Source organism: Rhinoderma darwinii, chromosome 1, assembly GCF_050947455.1.
Source record: "Rhinoderma darwinii isolate aRhiDar2 chromosome 1, aRhiDar2.hap1, whole genome shotgun sequence".
Taxonomy (NCBI): Eukaryota; Metazoa; Chordata; class Amphibia; order Anura; family Rhinodermatidae; genus Rhinoderma; species Rhinoderma darwinii.
Window position 1 is genome coordinate 301,019,178 of NC_134687.1, and position 16,793 is coordinate 301,035,970.

General features: G+C 40.4%; 1 protein-coding gene across 3 annotated transcripts in view; it reads right to left on the reverse strand.

Annotated features, from left to right (window-relative positions):
- CELF5 (CUGBP Elav-like family member 5) overlaps positions 1-16,793 on the reverse strand; it is a 118,082-nt gene that overhangs the window by 67,028 nt on the left and 34,261 nt on the right. For all 3 annotated transcript variants that reach the window (XM_075825435.1, XM_075825437.1, XM_075825436.1), the window contains exon 2: positions 1,902-1,984. In XM_075825435.1, the coding sequence (XP_075681550.1) occupies positions 1,902-1,984 (83 nt within the window). The remainder of the gene's footprint in view (positions 1-1,901; positions 1,985-16,793) is intronic.

Genomic DNA, 16,793 nt, shown 5'->3' on the forward strand with positions numbered 1-16,793 from the left:
AGAAACAGTTACATGACTGGAGCTAAACACGACTATGTGATGAAAATGCCATTTATTGGTTCTTTCATTACATTACATTACATTACATTGACAGTCCCTATTACGAAAAGTTTATAAGCTGGTCATATATCGAATTGGTAGAGAAACCATATTTTATTTGTCCTATACCTTTTAAAGAGGACTGTCTGTATTAAAGCCTCATAAATGTGTTTTGAAGCACGTTTTTTTTTTTTTTGTCTAAAGAGGTCGTATTGATTGGCCAAGTTATCAGAGTTTGAAGTTATAGGCATCCCGTGCCTGTGCTCCCCCGACAACACTTCCTGATCCGGTTTCCTAGAAGCTCAGTGCTAGCATAGAATACTGCACATCATAGCAACCAACAAAATACATTCTTTCATTCTTACTTCTAGAAAGAAAGAAATGCAGGTTATAATGCCCAAAATCCTTTTGGTGAGTTTTTAGAGGAATTTTTTTTGGAACCTCAATTTCTGATAACTTTCCACATTGTTAAAGGGGGTTGTACGGTTTCAGCAAATTAATGGTATTTCTTGTATAATGAAAATATTGAAAAGTTATACAATTCTCCAATATACTTTCTGTATTAATTCCTCACAGTTTCCAAGAACTCTGCTTGTTGTTATTCAGTAGGAACATTTATTGTTTACCATTAGTGGACATAATACTGTTCATGGTCATGTGATGGACACACAGGTGTATGGCTCGTTACAGTATGTGTATCAGAGTTGTGTTTTCTAACGATCCCAGCACCTGTGTGTCCATCACATGACCATGGACAATTTTATCCACTAGAAGTAAACAATGAATATCGAAAACCGTGAGGAATTAATACAGAACAGTATATTGGAAAAATGTAGAACGCTTAATTATACACAAAATATCATTAATGTGCTGAACCCGAACAACCCCTTCACAGGGCTTATTTAAGATTAGAAAAACATGGCTGTTTTCTTCCAGAAACTATGCCACTCCTGTCCACAAGGTGTGCGTGGTATCGCAGTTCAGCCCCATTCAATAGTGGAAAGTAGCCATGTATTTCTATTCTAATATCATACAACCTCTTTAAACATAATAAAGGGATTTTATAAATAATTTTGTATTTGACCAATAAAGTGAATGAAGTGCATAAAAATATTGCACTTTCCTGCCCCTATATATAACCCCCAAATATGTTGCTATGCAACGGAATCTAGTTTAAGCCTACAATGAATTAGCAATGTGCATTAGCATATGTAGAAATGATACATGCTCTCTCTCTTTTCTCGCTTGCATGCTTGTTGCTGCCACTATTAATATTTTTATTACCAACACAACCAAATGAAGGTTATGATATGCCTAATGGGAAAGAAGAAATATAGCATTTTTCAGTAGATGAACCACATTCAGGGGTTGATTTATGAGATTTTCTTGTGTATTTATAAACCTCATAAACATACTGATATGGAATCCACATCAATGCTTTTTATCAAACTCCATACAGAATAACATTTTATATCCATTCATTATAATATTCTCCACCAATCCCAATGGGAACCGTCCATTATTAAAAAACCAACCTTGCGCAATGTGTTCATACTGCATATTTTTCCCTGAAACTGCAACCATTCAGTGCAGATCCCAGCATATATCACTTTCTTCTTATGACATGCTCGGCTGAACACCTTAATGTTTATAAAATGTTCTGTTCACATGAAATCTTTGATTGATAGCCCATCATTCTATAGATTCCTACAGCAACACACAATCATTATGTAAATGATACAGGAGGCCGCCATGCAGTCGGATGTAATTTAAACCCGTTCTGTCTTTTCTGAATTTGGTCACGGACATTGACCCTAACCCTAAAACTCAAACTACGATCAGTCTACATAATTTCCACTCACCCCAGGAAGAGTCTTCTGCTCATGCAGGGCCGTTTGTGCTTTTATGGCCGAGTCTCTGGCACAGTATGTGAGGAAGGCACAGCCTGAGGATGGAATGAGAGGGACACATTTAGCGAAACACCATATCAGTTATTTCCTGTATAGGGTAACATACAAGCAAAAAGTTCTTCACTCTGCTAAAAAACTTATATCAAAAGAAAGGCAGCAGCCGGTTTTATTCAGTTATTCAATTGTACCAATGGTGTAAAAATAAATCATTAAAAAATATATATAATGAAATTCTTATTGCCTTAACATAACCTGTTTTTCCTTTTGGCCCAAAAACGTATACTTTAATTTTTTTACTATTTTAATATTTATTGCATAAGAAACTAGTATGAATACAGATAATGAAATAAATTAGATTTCTTGTTCTGCCCTTCGGCAAAAGAAAAGATTAAATATCAATAGAAGACCCTTTTCCGATGCCAGCTGAAATTCCTTTGCCTGGATGTATTCGTAAAATGAAAAAAATGGCTACGATTCTTGACATGCGGCTTTTTGCCACCCCCTCAAAATGCAAGGTCTCTTTCTCCGATACCCCCTCCTTAAAGGCTGTGTATTTGAAGGATGGGGGCAGGGACGGGAAAAAGGATTTTTTCTGTCTTTATCGCAAGCATCTTCATTACATGGGAAGGATATGTTACCATGGAAACGCCTGAAATACCATCTCCTCCAGGTAACAAAAAAACAAAACAATTAAACGAAAAAATTGGGAGGAAAAAGAGGAAAACACCCTCCCCCTCCCTCAGAACATCTCTTTAACCCTTTCCAAGTGAGAGGCAAAGTAGGATAGGAGCTTTACAAGCAGAAGCATATGAGCGTTCTATCTGCTAGGCATCGCTTGAGAGGTATGAACACAAGGGGGATTTCCCTTACAGCCATAAGCCAGCTGGGGACCTGAGAGGAGGGGGTGATAAAAGGGAGAGATTGGGCAGAAAGAAAGGAAACATCGAGATGCAGAAAATAGTAGAAAACAGGCTGAAGAGAAGGAATGTGAATGTACAAGGACACAAATAAGCAGGAAAAAAGGAGATAACGGGGTGAAAAGTATAGATAGTAAGGAGAGGCTGTTTGTTCTGGTTTATAATGCAAAACAAACAGATGGATAAAGACAAAAAGAAAGAACATTATAATCAAAATTACGTAGGATCCTACACAAAGGTGGAAATGGTGTGAGGACGAGCTACAAACAAAAAAGGGGAATGTAGTGACAGTAAAAGATGGATGTGCGTTAAATATATAATAGAGGAGGCAATGGTAGCAGAGGCGCCGTCTTCTTTTTCTCTTTATCCTTTCAACCATTTACACCAGGCTTTCTAAAAAAAAATTCTGTTGAGGCCTCTCCAGCCAGAAAATACTGATGCCTGGGCCACACCTTTCATCGTAGTGCACACAGTAGTCCTACAAATGTATCTCAATTTACTTTTCATTTGTCTCCTGAACCCAGTGTAAAAGTATGCACAAAATGAGTCAATTGTGTTGCTAAAGCAGAGATTGGTGCAGCCAGAGAAGGGCCTGTGTAACATATGATCACTTAGGTCAAAACTGCTTCTCCAGCTGTGCCCCACCAACAATGGGGGGGGGGGGGGTCCTCCTCACAGTTTGAGAAGCAATGCTTTACACAGTAATCAAAGGGCTTTCATCTGCCGTAGAAAAAAGGCAAAGTACTCAACATTTTGGGATGAAGAGGTATATACTAAAAAGTCTACTACAGATAATATAGACTTCTACGTGGCCCTACTTTACCTCTGTATGCCTCCGTTACAGAAGTTTTTTCTGTCAGATTTGTCATACAATCCCACAAATCGAACTGTTACAGTTTCTCGGGCGAGATAGTGGACCTTTAAGGCCACAACTGTTTTAGCACAGGCTAGACTAGGGTGCGGAGCTTAAGAGCACCCTTGGTATTTACGCTTTAACCTCCATACGGAGATGTTGACTTTGCTGCAAGGAATTTCCAGGTCACGGTTCCCAGAATAGTCACCAGTTGGCAGCTGGACACAGCAGCGACAGGACACAGGCTAGAAGATAGTACTGAAACGTGGTCAGACTAAGCCAGGTGTCAGAGCCAGTAGTTAAAAACAGCAGTAGAACTACAAGTTGGAGGCGAGGTACATGAAAGGGCAAGGCAGGAGCAAATACAGGAGATGGCCGAGGTCAGGATTCGGGTGTAGAACAACAGGTACCAGGCAATAGGCAGAGTCCAGCAAAAGAGCAAGGTAAAACACAGACATTCAATAAAAATATAACTAGCTAGTGACAGGGATTAAGGACAAATGTCATGTTACGGTCCAAATGCGTTTTGTGCCACAAACCGTGGCAGAAAAAAAACGCCTTTTGACAGCGACGTGAGAACCCAGCCTAACTAAACGGACACTCAGCCAATAAATGAGATATATCGGACTGGGTTTAAAGCAGGTAGGTGTGTATGCGTGCCCAAGGAAGTCAGAGAAGCATAAACACACTTAGGATGCCTGAAGGATCAAATGATATCTTGTTAGTGACACCAGCAACATGCACCAATTGCCTAGCAACATGGCGGAGAAAAAGCAAGAGAGTAATAAGTTAAAAAATGGTGCCATGTTCAATCGGGTGCCATTTAATGGCACATTGCTGTTAGAGAATAGATCCATGATATGGCGCCATACAGATGCACCATACGGCAGAATACGGAGTGCTAATAGCTCTGTAGTAAGGAGCCCCATGCTTCCATGCACATGACTCTGCCATGTGCATAAAGCATTAAGATAGTCATACATATGAGATAGCTGTAGATAAACAACTATTCCTCCCGACTCCACCACAGAGTGGGCATGCTGTTTTCAATGAAGAAAGGGAAATAAGCTGCTGCCAGTCCCCTGTGGTAGCGACTTATTTCCTGTGAATATAAAGGATCAGGCATGATGCCTAATAGTTTTTTCCCTAGTCATCTGCCATCGGTGGAAAGTCAGAAGGCCTCCCATACACATTAGATCATCGGTTGATCATACCGGAATCAACTTTTATCCAATGTATATGGCCAGCTTGAGTTAGTAAGGTTAGCTGTCAACAAACATTTTTCCTTAATCAGATGTACAACTGGACATTTATTTAATATCATATACTTTATCTACCACTAAGAAAGATGTTTTTGTATGATCTGATGGAAAATTGTTCCAATTGTAACAAAAATTGTAATGCTGTTTGTCCCCATTGCCACCTGATGAGACGTGTTTGTTTGACTCACCTTATACCCACTGACTGCTGGAATAACAATGTGTGGGCTGAGAGTCATTTTTAAGCTGGTCGATTACATTTTCAGACAGATGGAATCAATTTCAATTGGTCTTATATAACTTTATTAACATTATAGATGTGAAGGTTATGGCTATGAGTAAATTGCAGCTAGATCAGCATAACCATCTGAACATCTTTTGCTTCCTTGAAGCTAGTCTGTCAGGTTGAAAATGCAGTCAGCGTTTGATAGCGTTGAGGAGCTGAGCAGATTGATATATAGCTTTGTGGGAAAAGATTCAGTATAACTTGTATTTTATTCATTTATATGCCTGCTTACTTTGGGCTTAGGAGTCCAGTGGGCGGTCTCACTGTATGATTGACAGCCTTCCCTGTATGAGTGTGCATATGGAGATAGCGGTCAAAGACTGATTAGGACCTCCTACATCAATCTGCTCAGCTCTGTAACACGCTGCCCGCAAATCTGACACTATGTTCAACAAATAAAAAAGAGAAGTATACTAAAAACTCAAAAACAAACAACACGCAACTTCAGAAGGTTGTTATTATGGTCTATTTTACCCTCAAACAACTATATTCTAGTGTAACAATACCTCTGGTTACAATGATACAGTGATTTCTATACACCTCTCCATGCTACAATCATGTACCAGTCATTTCATTCACCACTTAAACACACACACACACACACACACACACACACACGCACGCACACAAACTATCCTCAGCAACAAGTCACTCAGCCCAGTATTCTGTTTTTTACGGAGTTAAAAGTTGAATTATTATTGTGTAATAAATCCACTTGTTAAAATTGGAAAGGATTATGAAGGCTGAAGGGTTAAACTCTGTAAATCTAGAAAAGGATAATAAAATGCAGGGACATGACATGACAACGGCTGTCGTCAATACATGGCCCAGTGCTGCTGTGACAGGATTAATGCTCTGGGGGAAGCTCCTGAAAGAAAATTGCTCAAGGGATAAAGCAAAAATACAAAAAGATCTAGATTCTGCACTACACTCCAGAATAAAGGACAATAATGGGAACATAAGAGAAAACGATAGCACTAGTTATATATAGGAACACAAGGGAATATACACAGTCGGGCAACCATCAGCAGGAGACTGGGGAATGGTTTACACCAAAGGTAGAGAACACGAGGTTCTTTTGGGCCACATAAAATGTAGTCTTCGACTCAACCTATTGTAGTAAGAGAGGATAATATATACCATATACTACCAACAAACATGCTCTGTGTTTTAGCTAGACCTGTATAACATGTTAATGATCTCATGACTCGTGATCAAGTTTGCTTGACTGTCAGGACACTATTGTTTGCATCACAAAAAATGTGAATGAGAAAGCATCTTCTGGTTATCAGTGCTATCATGGTAAAAAGACGGTCGCCAAGCCTCCCACTTGTTCTACAAGATGTAAAGACAAATGTTTGCTACTGTACCTGCATAGTTAAAAGAGTGGTTTGGTTTTACATTTTTTTTTATTTTTTAAATACCCATTTAGGGCATTCTGAGTTAATAGAGGGGGTGCCCCTCATCTGATACCCTGCTCTACTATTGGGAGCAGAGCGTAGCCAAAAACAGTATCGCCCTCTCTCTGCAGAGCCCGGCATATCTGTGCATTACATGGACAGCCCCATTCATTTTAATAAAAACTGTGTAATTCTTAATTTCCCCTGTGGTGGTACTACAATAACGAATCAAACAGCTTTTTGGGGGGGACCCTTGTAACAAAAATTTAATAAAAAACTTGGACAATCCTTTTAATAATTTCCACTACTGAATATCAGATAGGTTTATGGTGATTTTGCGTAACTAAATAGCTTTGGGCATCCCCAATAGTCAGAAATGCACAATCTCCAGACTAATCCTCTTTAGGAAGTAAGCTGGAGATTACTTACACTAATAAAATTCTACCTGAGTTTATACCTACTTCACCCCCCCCCCCACCCGCATCAATGTTTTCTAAATGACAACAAATACTACATATAATCATGATAAATATATAAACAGATAAATAAAATGAAAAGTAAATGAACCAATTTTATGCCACTTTAGGCAAGTGCCTGAGGAAGTTTTTATAGAAAATACAGTACAGACTTGACTTCCTTTTATCTAGCTGAACAAACATTGCTTAATTGTAAAATGCGTATATAAACAATCAAGATGGAATATGTTTTTTACTAGTAACCATAAATTCACGCGCAGCAGATTTGTTTCCGAAATTTCTGTGACTGTTCCTTTCATCTGAATGGGGTTTGTAAAAATCAATGCACAAGTTGCAGAAACAATCACATTCCGATAAACGGAACAGATTTTCAACAAAAATTTCTATAACATACCTGCCGTATATGAACATACCCTAACAACCAGATACAGCACTCAACTTTAGCTCAAATATGTATATACTGTATAAATATGCCTTAACATTACCAAGAATTCACAATGACTCCACATTCTAGTCAGTGAAGGTACTTGCTGAAAAATGAAGTTTCTCCTGTCTTGTATGGATTGGGACTATGAAAACCTACCATATATTCAATTCTTTAGAGGACTTCCAAAAAAGATATTATTTTAGATGCTGTATATATACCATGTACAGCAGCTCCGTTCCTTGCACTGCATAGAATTCTGGTTGCAGGCTTAGCATTCTATAATTTACCAAAACTTTGGCAATATAGGATCTATAAGTTTTTAGTAGTGGTTTATATAAAAGCAGCAAGGTAATGGTATGCACCCAAAATAAATTGTGGTAAAAAATAATGAGATAAATATACTCTAAGATTATTCTCAATATAAAGGCTTTTTAAAGGATAATACAGATGTCCCAACATCCGTATTGTTACTTAGGCTCTGTTCACATCTGTATTGTGGCTTCTATTTATAATGGAAGCTATGACGGATGCGTTGCAAAGTGGACACCAGCAGCGCCCAATGGACTCCATTAATTTATTACGGGGTCTGTCAGGTTCCACCAAGGTGTCTGCCATTTTGACGGGAAAAATAACCCATGCAGCTTTATATTTACTGTAAAGAAACAATGAAATCTGAGACTCTGAACTGAGCCTATGACGCAGGTGTTAACATTAGGCTTTCAGGGTCGCCCGCTATTTTCATATATTTGAATATTATGACTTTTCTTTGTAGAAATGTCATAAACTAAATAATATAAAAAATATTTCCATTATCATAAATTCAAGAGAAAATTCATTTTCAGGCCAGCACCACTCCCTTACACTCAGAATATATAAAACAGGCTGGAGGTATGATGTAGACATCTTTTAAAACAACTATATAATGCATGTTTATCGCCACACAAAGAATACTCATAGCGAGAAGGGAAAGTAAATATGTGTGGGAACTGAAAGAGTACCTTTTGAAGCAAAATTAATGGCAAAGTGACAGATTTAAATTGGAGAGACTACGGAAGAGAAATAACAACATAAGATGATAGAGTTTGGGCTGTTATCAGTGGCGGATTAAGTAGAACATAGGCCCTGGGCTGTTCCCCAAACTTTGGCCCCCCTCTCCACCGCCACTCTAGCGCGACGTGTCTATAGTCAACACCACCTTTCTCTGCGAGCAATGACAAATGAGTGTTACGATTCCCCTTGTCAAAGTGCTGTGTCCGTACATACTGACTGTCCTCTAGACAAGGGGAATGGTAACCATTTGTCTATTAGTCCTGTACTACACAAGGGCTTTTTGTGGAATATAAGGATTTCCTTTTACAGACAAGTCAGGAGAGGTGACAGATTCTCTATAAATCCAGTGGTTCACAGGTGACGCCTTTTCAGATTAGTCGTTCTCTTTTCTTTTCCATCTAATAAAAACAGTAAGGGTATGTGCACACAACCTATTTTCAGGCGTAATGGTGGCGTTTTACGCCTCGAATTACGCCTGAAAAGACGGCTCCAATACGTCGGCAAACATCTGCCCATTGCTTGCAATGGGTCTTACGATGTTCTGTGCAGACGAGCTGTCATTTTACGCGTTGCTGTCAAAAGACGGCGCATAAAATTATGGCCGCGTCAAAGAAGTGCAGGACACTTCTTGGGACGTAATTGGAGCCGTTTTTCATTGACTCCAATGAAAGCCAGCTCCAATTACGTCTGCGAAAAAAGCGTGCATTTGTAAAAACTTCAAATTCAGGAGCTGTTTTCTCCTGAAAACAGCTCCGTAATTTCAGACGTATTTGGCGGTCGTGTGAACATACCCTAATAGAGACTTCTCCGGACAACTGCAGAGTTTCCTGCCGAGACCTCTCTGCCCCTTGCTTCTGCTGCCATTTCCAGGCTCTTTAAAAGAACAAAAATTCAGACACCAAACCATCTAAATTGTTTCATACCCCAGACCCCTAAGAAAATTCAGACGCAAGGCCCATACATTAACTCAGAGTAATGAATTTGGACCCCAGACCAGACCCTAGAATTCATACAGACCCCAGACGTTCTAAACTATTGCAGTCCCCAGACCAGACCAGCCTAAGCAAATAAAGACCCCAGAAAAAGCACCCTAAATACAGACCTGCAAACCTGACCCCCTAAACTAATAATGACCCAAGACCTGACTCTAAAAACGAATACCACCTCAGGACAGATCCCTAAATACAGATCCCAGGGCTCCTAAACTAATACAGATCCCAGACCCCCTAAATACAGACCCCTAAACTAATACATACCCCTAAGGTCTCATGCCCACGACTGTAGCTGTGTGCACGGTCTGTGATTACGGCACGGACGGCCCGAGGGGTGTCAGCCGCGGGCCGTCCGAAATCACGGACCGTGCACACACAAGATGTGCATTGACTTCAATGAGCCCGGACGCAATTGTGTTCTGTAAAATGACATGTCCTATTTTTTTTGCGGTCCAAGCAATGCAAGTGGAAACCACGGTCGTGTGCATTAGCCCATAGAATAGAACCTGTTCTATACTATCTGCAATTGCGGATAATAAGTACTCGCAAATGCACGGTCATGTAAATGAGGCCTAAAACTAATACAGACCCCAGACCCCTTAAACTAATATACCCATATACTTACATAGAAGCTCACAGTCTTCCCTATGGAGTCTTGCTGCTGTACTAGGACCTGCCTACATGTGACCTGCAAGTCTTTCAACAGTAACAAGAACTGCAGACATAAGGTCATCTGACACACATACATACAACATCTGACAACACACATACACATATATATATATATATATATATATATATATATATATATATATATATATAGACTAACACCATGTACTACCCATTCAGGGTGGATATTAGAAAACCTACTTGTACAAGAGTTTACGCACACGCTAGTATTTATGGTCTTAGTCCCTAGTATTACATGTGCATAAACATGTCATAAAATTACCAACATGAGGACTGAAACAAGAACAAACATAACTAAAGACTTGCTTCCCGTCATTTGGTTACTTACCACTAATTTTAATCTTAGGTGTCTTGATCAATTAGCTAACTGTAGTAATTAAAAAAATACTCAAATTACTTTGTGAGAAACTGAATATAAAACACCCTTATGACTTTGGATAAATCACTGCTCCCTTTTATTTAATCTAAATCTCTAGAAGTACACTACCGTTCAAAAGTTTGGGGTCACCCAGACAATTTTGTGTTTTCCATGAAAACTCACACTTATATTTATCAAGGTTAGAAATAATGATTTTTATTTGAAATAATAATTTTCTCCTTCAAACTTTGCTTTCGCAAAGAATGCTCCATTTGCAGCAATTACAGCATTGCAGACCTTTGGCATTCTAGCGCTTAATTTGCTGAGGTAATCGGGAGAAATTTCCCCCCATGCTTCCAGAAGCCCCTCCCACAAGTTGGATTGGCTTGATGGGCACTTCTTGCGTACCATACGGTCAAGCTGCTCCCACAACAGCTCTATGGGGTTGAGATCTGGTGACTGCGCTGGCCACTCCATTACAGATAGAATACCAGCTGCCTGCTTCTTCCCTAAATAGTTCTTGCATAATTTGGAGGTGTGCTTTGGGTCATTGTCCTGTTGTAGGATGAAATTGGCTCCAATCAAGCGCTGTCCACAGGGTATGGCATGGCGTTGCAAAATGGAGTGATAGCCTTCCTTATTCAAAATCCCTTTTACCTTGTACAAATCTCCCACTTTACCAGCACCAAAGTAAACCTCCACCATGCTTGACAGGTAGCGTCAGGCACTCTTCCAGCATCTTTTCAGTTGTTCTGCGTCTCACAAATGTTCTTCTGTGTGATCCAAACACCTCAAACTTCGATTCGTCTGTCCATAACACTTTTTTCCAATCTTCCTCTGTCCAATGTCTGTGTGCTTTTGCCCATATTAATCTTTTCCTTTTATTAGCCAGTCTCAGATATGGCTTTTTCTTTGCCACTCTGCCCTGAAGGCCAGCATCCCGGAGTCGCCTCTTCACTGTAGACGTTGACACTGGCGTTTTGCGGGTACTATTTAATGAAGCTGCCAGTTGAGGACCTGTGAGGCGTCTATTTCTCAAACTAGAGACTCTAATGTACTTGTCTTGTTGCTCAGTTGTGCAGCGGGGCCTCCCACTTCTCTTTCTACTCTGGTTAGAGCCTGTTTGTGCTGTACTCTGAAGGGAGTAGTACACACCGTTGTAGGAAATCTTCAGTTTCTTGGCAATTTCTCGCATGGAATAGCATTCATTTCTAAGAACAAGAATAGACTGTCGAGTTTCACATGAAAGCTCTCTTTTTCTAGCCATTTTGAGAGTTTAATCAAACCCACAAATGTAATGCTCCAGATTCTCAACTAGCTCAAAGGTAGGTCAGTTTTATAGCTCCTCTAAACAGCAAAACTGTTTACAGCGGTGCAAACATAATTGCACAAGGGTTTTCAAGTGTTTTCTAATCATCCATTAGCCTTCTAAGACAGTTAGCAAACACAATGTACCATTAGAACACTGGAGTGATGGTTGCTGGAAATGGGCCTCTATACACCTATGTAGATATTGCATTAAAAACCAGACGTTTGCAGCTAGAATAGTCATTTAGCACATTAACAAGGTATAGAGTGTATTTCTGATTAATTTAATGTTATCTTCATTGAAAAAAAACTGTGCTTTTCTTTAAAAAAATAAGGAAATTTCTAAGTGACCCTAAACTTTTGAACGGAAGTGTAAATCAGAACAAAAACCGAAGAATTGTCCCGAAACAATCTCATACCCAATGCTAGATAGAAAGAAATGAAAAAAAAAAAAAAAAATACGTGTGAAGGTAGCCTTACAGAACAATCCTATGTAGGTCACAGTTGTCAGACAGAAACGTAAGCCCTTGAAAAATTCAATAACTATAATTGGTTAGACTAGAGAGTCCAATTCTGCTTAGCCTCTGAGTTAAAGTGTACCACTCACCAATGAAAACAGAATGTAAAGTATAATAAACCTGAAGAAAGTATTTAATTATTTTTTCTGTTTGCGGATATTAATTTGCGGAAATTAATATTAACTGTACTGCTATTAGATAATTACATAACTTTAAATTTCATGTACATTAAAGATCCATGTAGCATTGATCACTACACTTATATTTGTCCTTATTCATGTCAAAAGATGAAGACACTGGACCATTTATGAAAAGTACAAAAAACTGGAGTTGTTGCCCTGACAACCAATCATATCACTGCTTTCTTTTCTAACCTTCTATGGAAAAATCAAAGGTGGAGTTTAATTGCTTGCTCTGAGAAAATTGGCACCTTTTCTGTGCACTATTTCATAAATGAAAAAGTTACAGTAACACGGTGGCAGTAATGCTCCAATTACATTCCAATGCACAACATGTTGTAAAGTTTAAGGAGTGCCATAAATAATTATTACTGTTTTAGGTTTGTATCGAGTGACTGTCCGAGAAAATGCAACGTCATGTTGTTATAACACAAATACGAAATCCATAATTAAATGGAAACTAGAGTTAATTTTTCTATTTTATTATCTGTATATGTATCATATAATCTTTTTGGTCAGTAATAATAAGAGTTTTATACTTATATACACGCAGTATCACTCGTATGCTCTTTCAAATAGTTGATTAATTTTGGTATACATTTACACCGAATACAGCCACAACATTAAAACTACTGACTGGTGAAATTACTAACATTGAATATCTCGTTACAATGGTGCCAGACAAGGACTCTACTAAGCAGCAAGGGTACAGTCCGTTCTTAAAGTGGATGTGCAGGAAAAATGGGCAAGTGTGAGGATCTTAGCGTCTTTGACAAGTGCTAAATTGTGATGGCTAGATGACTCGGTCAGGGTATCCTCAAAAAACCAGGTCTTGTGGGTTGTTCCCGGAATGCAGTGGCTAGTACCAAAAGAGGACGAAGGAAAGACAACCGGTGAACTGGCGACCAGGTCATAGACCCCCATGGCTCATTGATGTGCGTGGGGAATAAAGTCGGGCACATCTAGTCCGATCTCACAGAACAGCTACTGTTGCACAAATTACTGAATAAGTTAATTCCGGCTATGATAGATAGAAAAGTATCATAACACAAACTGCGTCACGGCTGTTTGGTATGTGGACCCACTGGGCCGCTCCTCCGTAGCGGAGTAGAAGCTGGTCAGACGAGCGAAAATAAGAGTCTCTAGCACAAGAGTACCAGGGTAGGTGACTTGTGCCGGATAATCAGAAGCTGGCTTGTGCCGGCATATCGGAAGTTGGCTTTTGCCGGACAACAGGACTTGTCTCGAATACAGGACACGGATACTGTAAAGAAGTAGTTGTGCACGGATTCTGTACACTGTCCAGAACTTATGTACTGATACAGAAGTAGTCACAGACACTGGACTTGGCACAGACACGGACTTAACACCGAACACTGGATACAAGATACAGGATAACGCTTGGGAAAACTTTAACCCCGTGGTTGGTCTGCAGATACAACATTGCTCAGGCAATGAGGAAGTGGGCAGAGTTCCTTTTAAAGTCCTGGGTACACTGGGATTGGCCAGGGACAAAGTTCCTGGTGCGCATGCTGGACCTTTAAGACTGGGGACGAGCGGGCTCACACCATGCGGGCACCTGCAGGAGGAGAGAGCAGTGTTCGCCGGCGTCTCTGAGGAAGGAGACGCCATCCAGGTTTCAGAGTCCTGCAGTCAGCGACGGTATCCCCATTATGCCCCCTCTTCTTAGGTCTAGAGCGTAGGAGGAACTTTTTGATGAGATCTGGGGCATCCACATTTTCTTCCCAAGACCTCTCATCAAGACCAAAATCCTTCCAATCCACCATGTAGAAGGTCTTCCCTCCTTCCTTTTTGTAGTCCAGGATCTCCTTGACTTCAAAGACATCAGAAGAACTGCTGCAAAGCAATTGCAGAGCCAGGAGATTTATTGTACCGGTTCAGGACCACAAGCTTCAGGAGGGACACATGGAAGGAATTGGAAATCTTGAGAGTAGGGGGCAGAAACAATTTGTAAGAAACAGGGTTGATCTGTTGCAGGATTTCAAAAGGGAACAATAAATCGGAGAGAAAATTTGTAGGAGGGAACTTTCAGACTAATATTTTTTGAAGACAACCAGACTTTGACTCCGGGAAGAAATTGAGGAGGAAGTCTTCTCTTCCTATCGGTATATTTCTCCATGCGATTTACTGCCTGCAGGATTGCGGATCACAGACTTGGTTTTCTGCCAGACCTGAAGAATGCTTTTGAAAGAAGAATTGGTGACATGCACTTGAGATGTAGCCGGTACAGGAAGAGGAACACGATGTAGCAGTAGATTTACTCGTGTGATTATTGTAGGAGAATTCGGCCCAAGGAAGAAGATGCACACAATTGTCGTGTTGAACAAATATAAAATAACGAAGATAATTTTCTAGCACTTGATTAATCCTTTCAACTTGGCCATTGGATTGCCGGTGGTATGCAGAAGAAAAGTCTAGTCTCACATCCAAAAGTTTACACAGGGCTCTCCAGAACTTAGACATGAATTGTACACCCCGATCAGACACAATATGGAGGGGCACAATCCAGACAGTGGTATATCCAGCAGGAGGAAGATCTGTAACAAAATCCATGCCAATATGTTGCCAGGGAGCATCAGGAATAGGCAGAGGTTGGAGTAGACCCGCAGGCTTGTAATTGGTAACCTTGTTTTGGGCACAGTTAGTACACGAGGAGACATAGTCCACAACATCTTTGGGCAGCGTGGGCCAGCAATAGTGACGAGAAATAAACTCCTGAGTCTTACGAATACCAGAGAGTGCAGTGCCAATTTGAATTATGACCCCAGATGAGAATTTTCTTCCTGTCAGTAGGACAAACAAAGATTTTTTTCAGAAGGAATGTCTTCAATCTGCAGAGAGTTAACAGAAATAATTCTAGAAGTATCAATGATATGTTGTTGAACCTCTTCTGAGTCATCTGTCTCAAACGACCGAGAGAGTGCATCGGCCTTTATATTTTTATCAGCAGGACGGAAATGAAGTAGGAACTGGAATATGGCAAAGAAAAGCGACCATCTGGCTTTACGAGGGTTCAGTCGTTGAGCAGACTGTAAATAAGTGAGGTTCTTGCGCCTCCACTCTTCTATGGCTAATTTGTCGCCCAGTAACTCACGGTCCCCAATAGAGTAGTTTTGTTCTGCAGGAGAGCAGAGTTTTGAGAAGAAGCCACAGGATTCCACCTTACCCTTGGATTCTTCAAAAGAGAAGTGCTCCAGTACCAATAGAAGTGCCAGCCTTCAACGAGAATTTCCAAGACACATCAGGATGGTGAAGAACGGAAGCAGAAGTGAAGGCTCTCTTGAGGTTTGTGAATGCCGACTGAAGAAAAGTTTGGAATGAACTGGCAATATAAATTTGCGAAGCCAAGAAATCTCTGTATGGCACGGAGAGCTTGAGGACGTGACCACTCTAAGATGTACTTCACGTTCTCCGGATCCATCTTGAGTCCACGATCTGAAATTATATAGCCCGGAAAGGGCAAGAATTTATTTTCAAATATGGACTTTGAAGTTTGGCGTAGAGGTTATTCCCCCTTTAACGCGACAGGACTTGGCGAACATGCTTCCGGTGAGTTGTCAGATCTGGTGAATAAATGAAGAGGTCGTCCAGATATACCACCACACAGATATACAGTAGACCTCGGAAGAGGTTGTTTACAAATTCCTGGAACACAGCTGGAGCGTTACACAATCCAAAGGGCATCAAAAGATATTCGTAGTGACCGTCTCCGGTGATGAATGTGATTTTCCATTCGTCACCTTTGCGGATACGGATCAATTTATAAGCACCGCGTAAATCCAGCTTTGTGAATATCTTGGCCTCACTAATTCTGTTGAAGAGCTCCGAGATTAGCGGCAAGGGGTACTTGTTCTTGACAGTGATTTGGTTTAACCACGGTAGTCGATACAAGGCCAGGGAGATCCATCTTTCTTTTCTACGAAGAATAATCCGGCTCCGGCTAGAGAAGTAGACTTTCTGAGAAAACCCTCTCGAGGTTCTCCTTGACGTATGCCGACATAGCTTGGGTTTCAGGCAAGGAGAGAGGATAAACCCGTCCACGTGGAGGTGAGCAATTCAATTGGACAATCGTAAGGACTATGAGGAGGCAGGACCTCAGCCTCCTTCTTG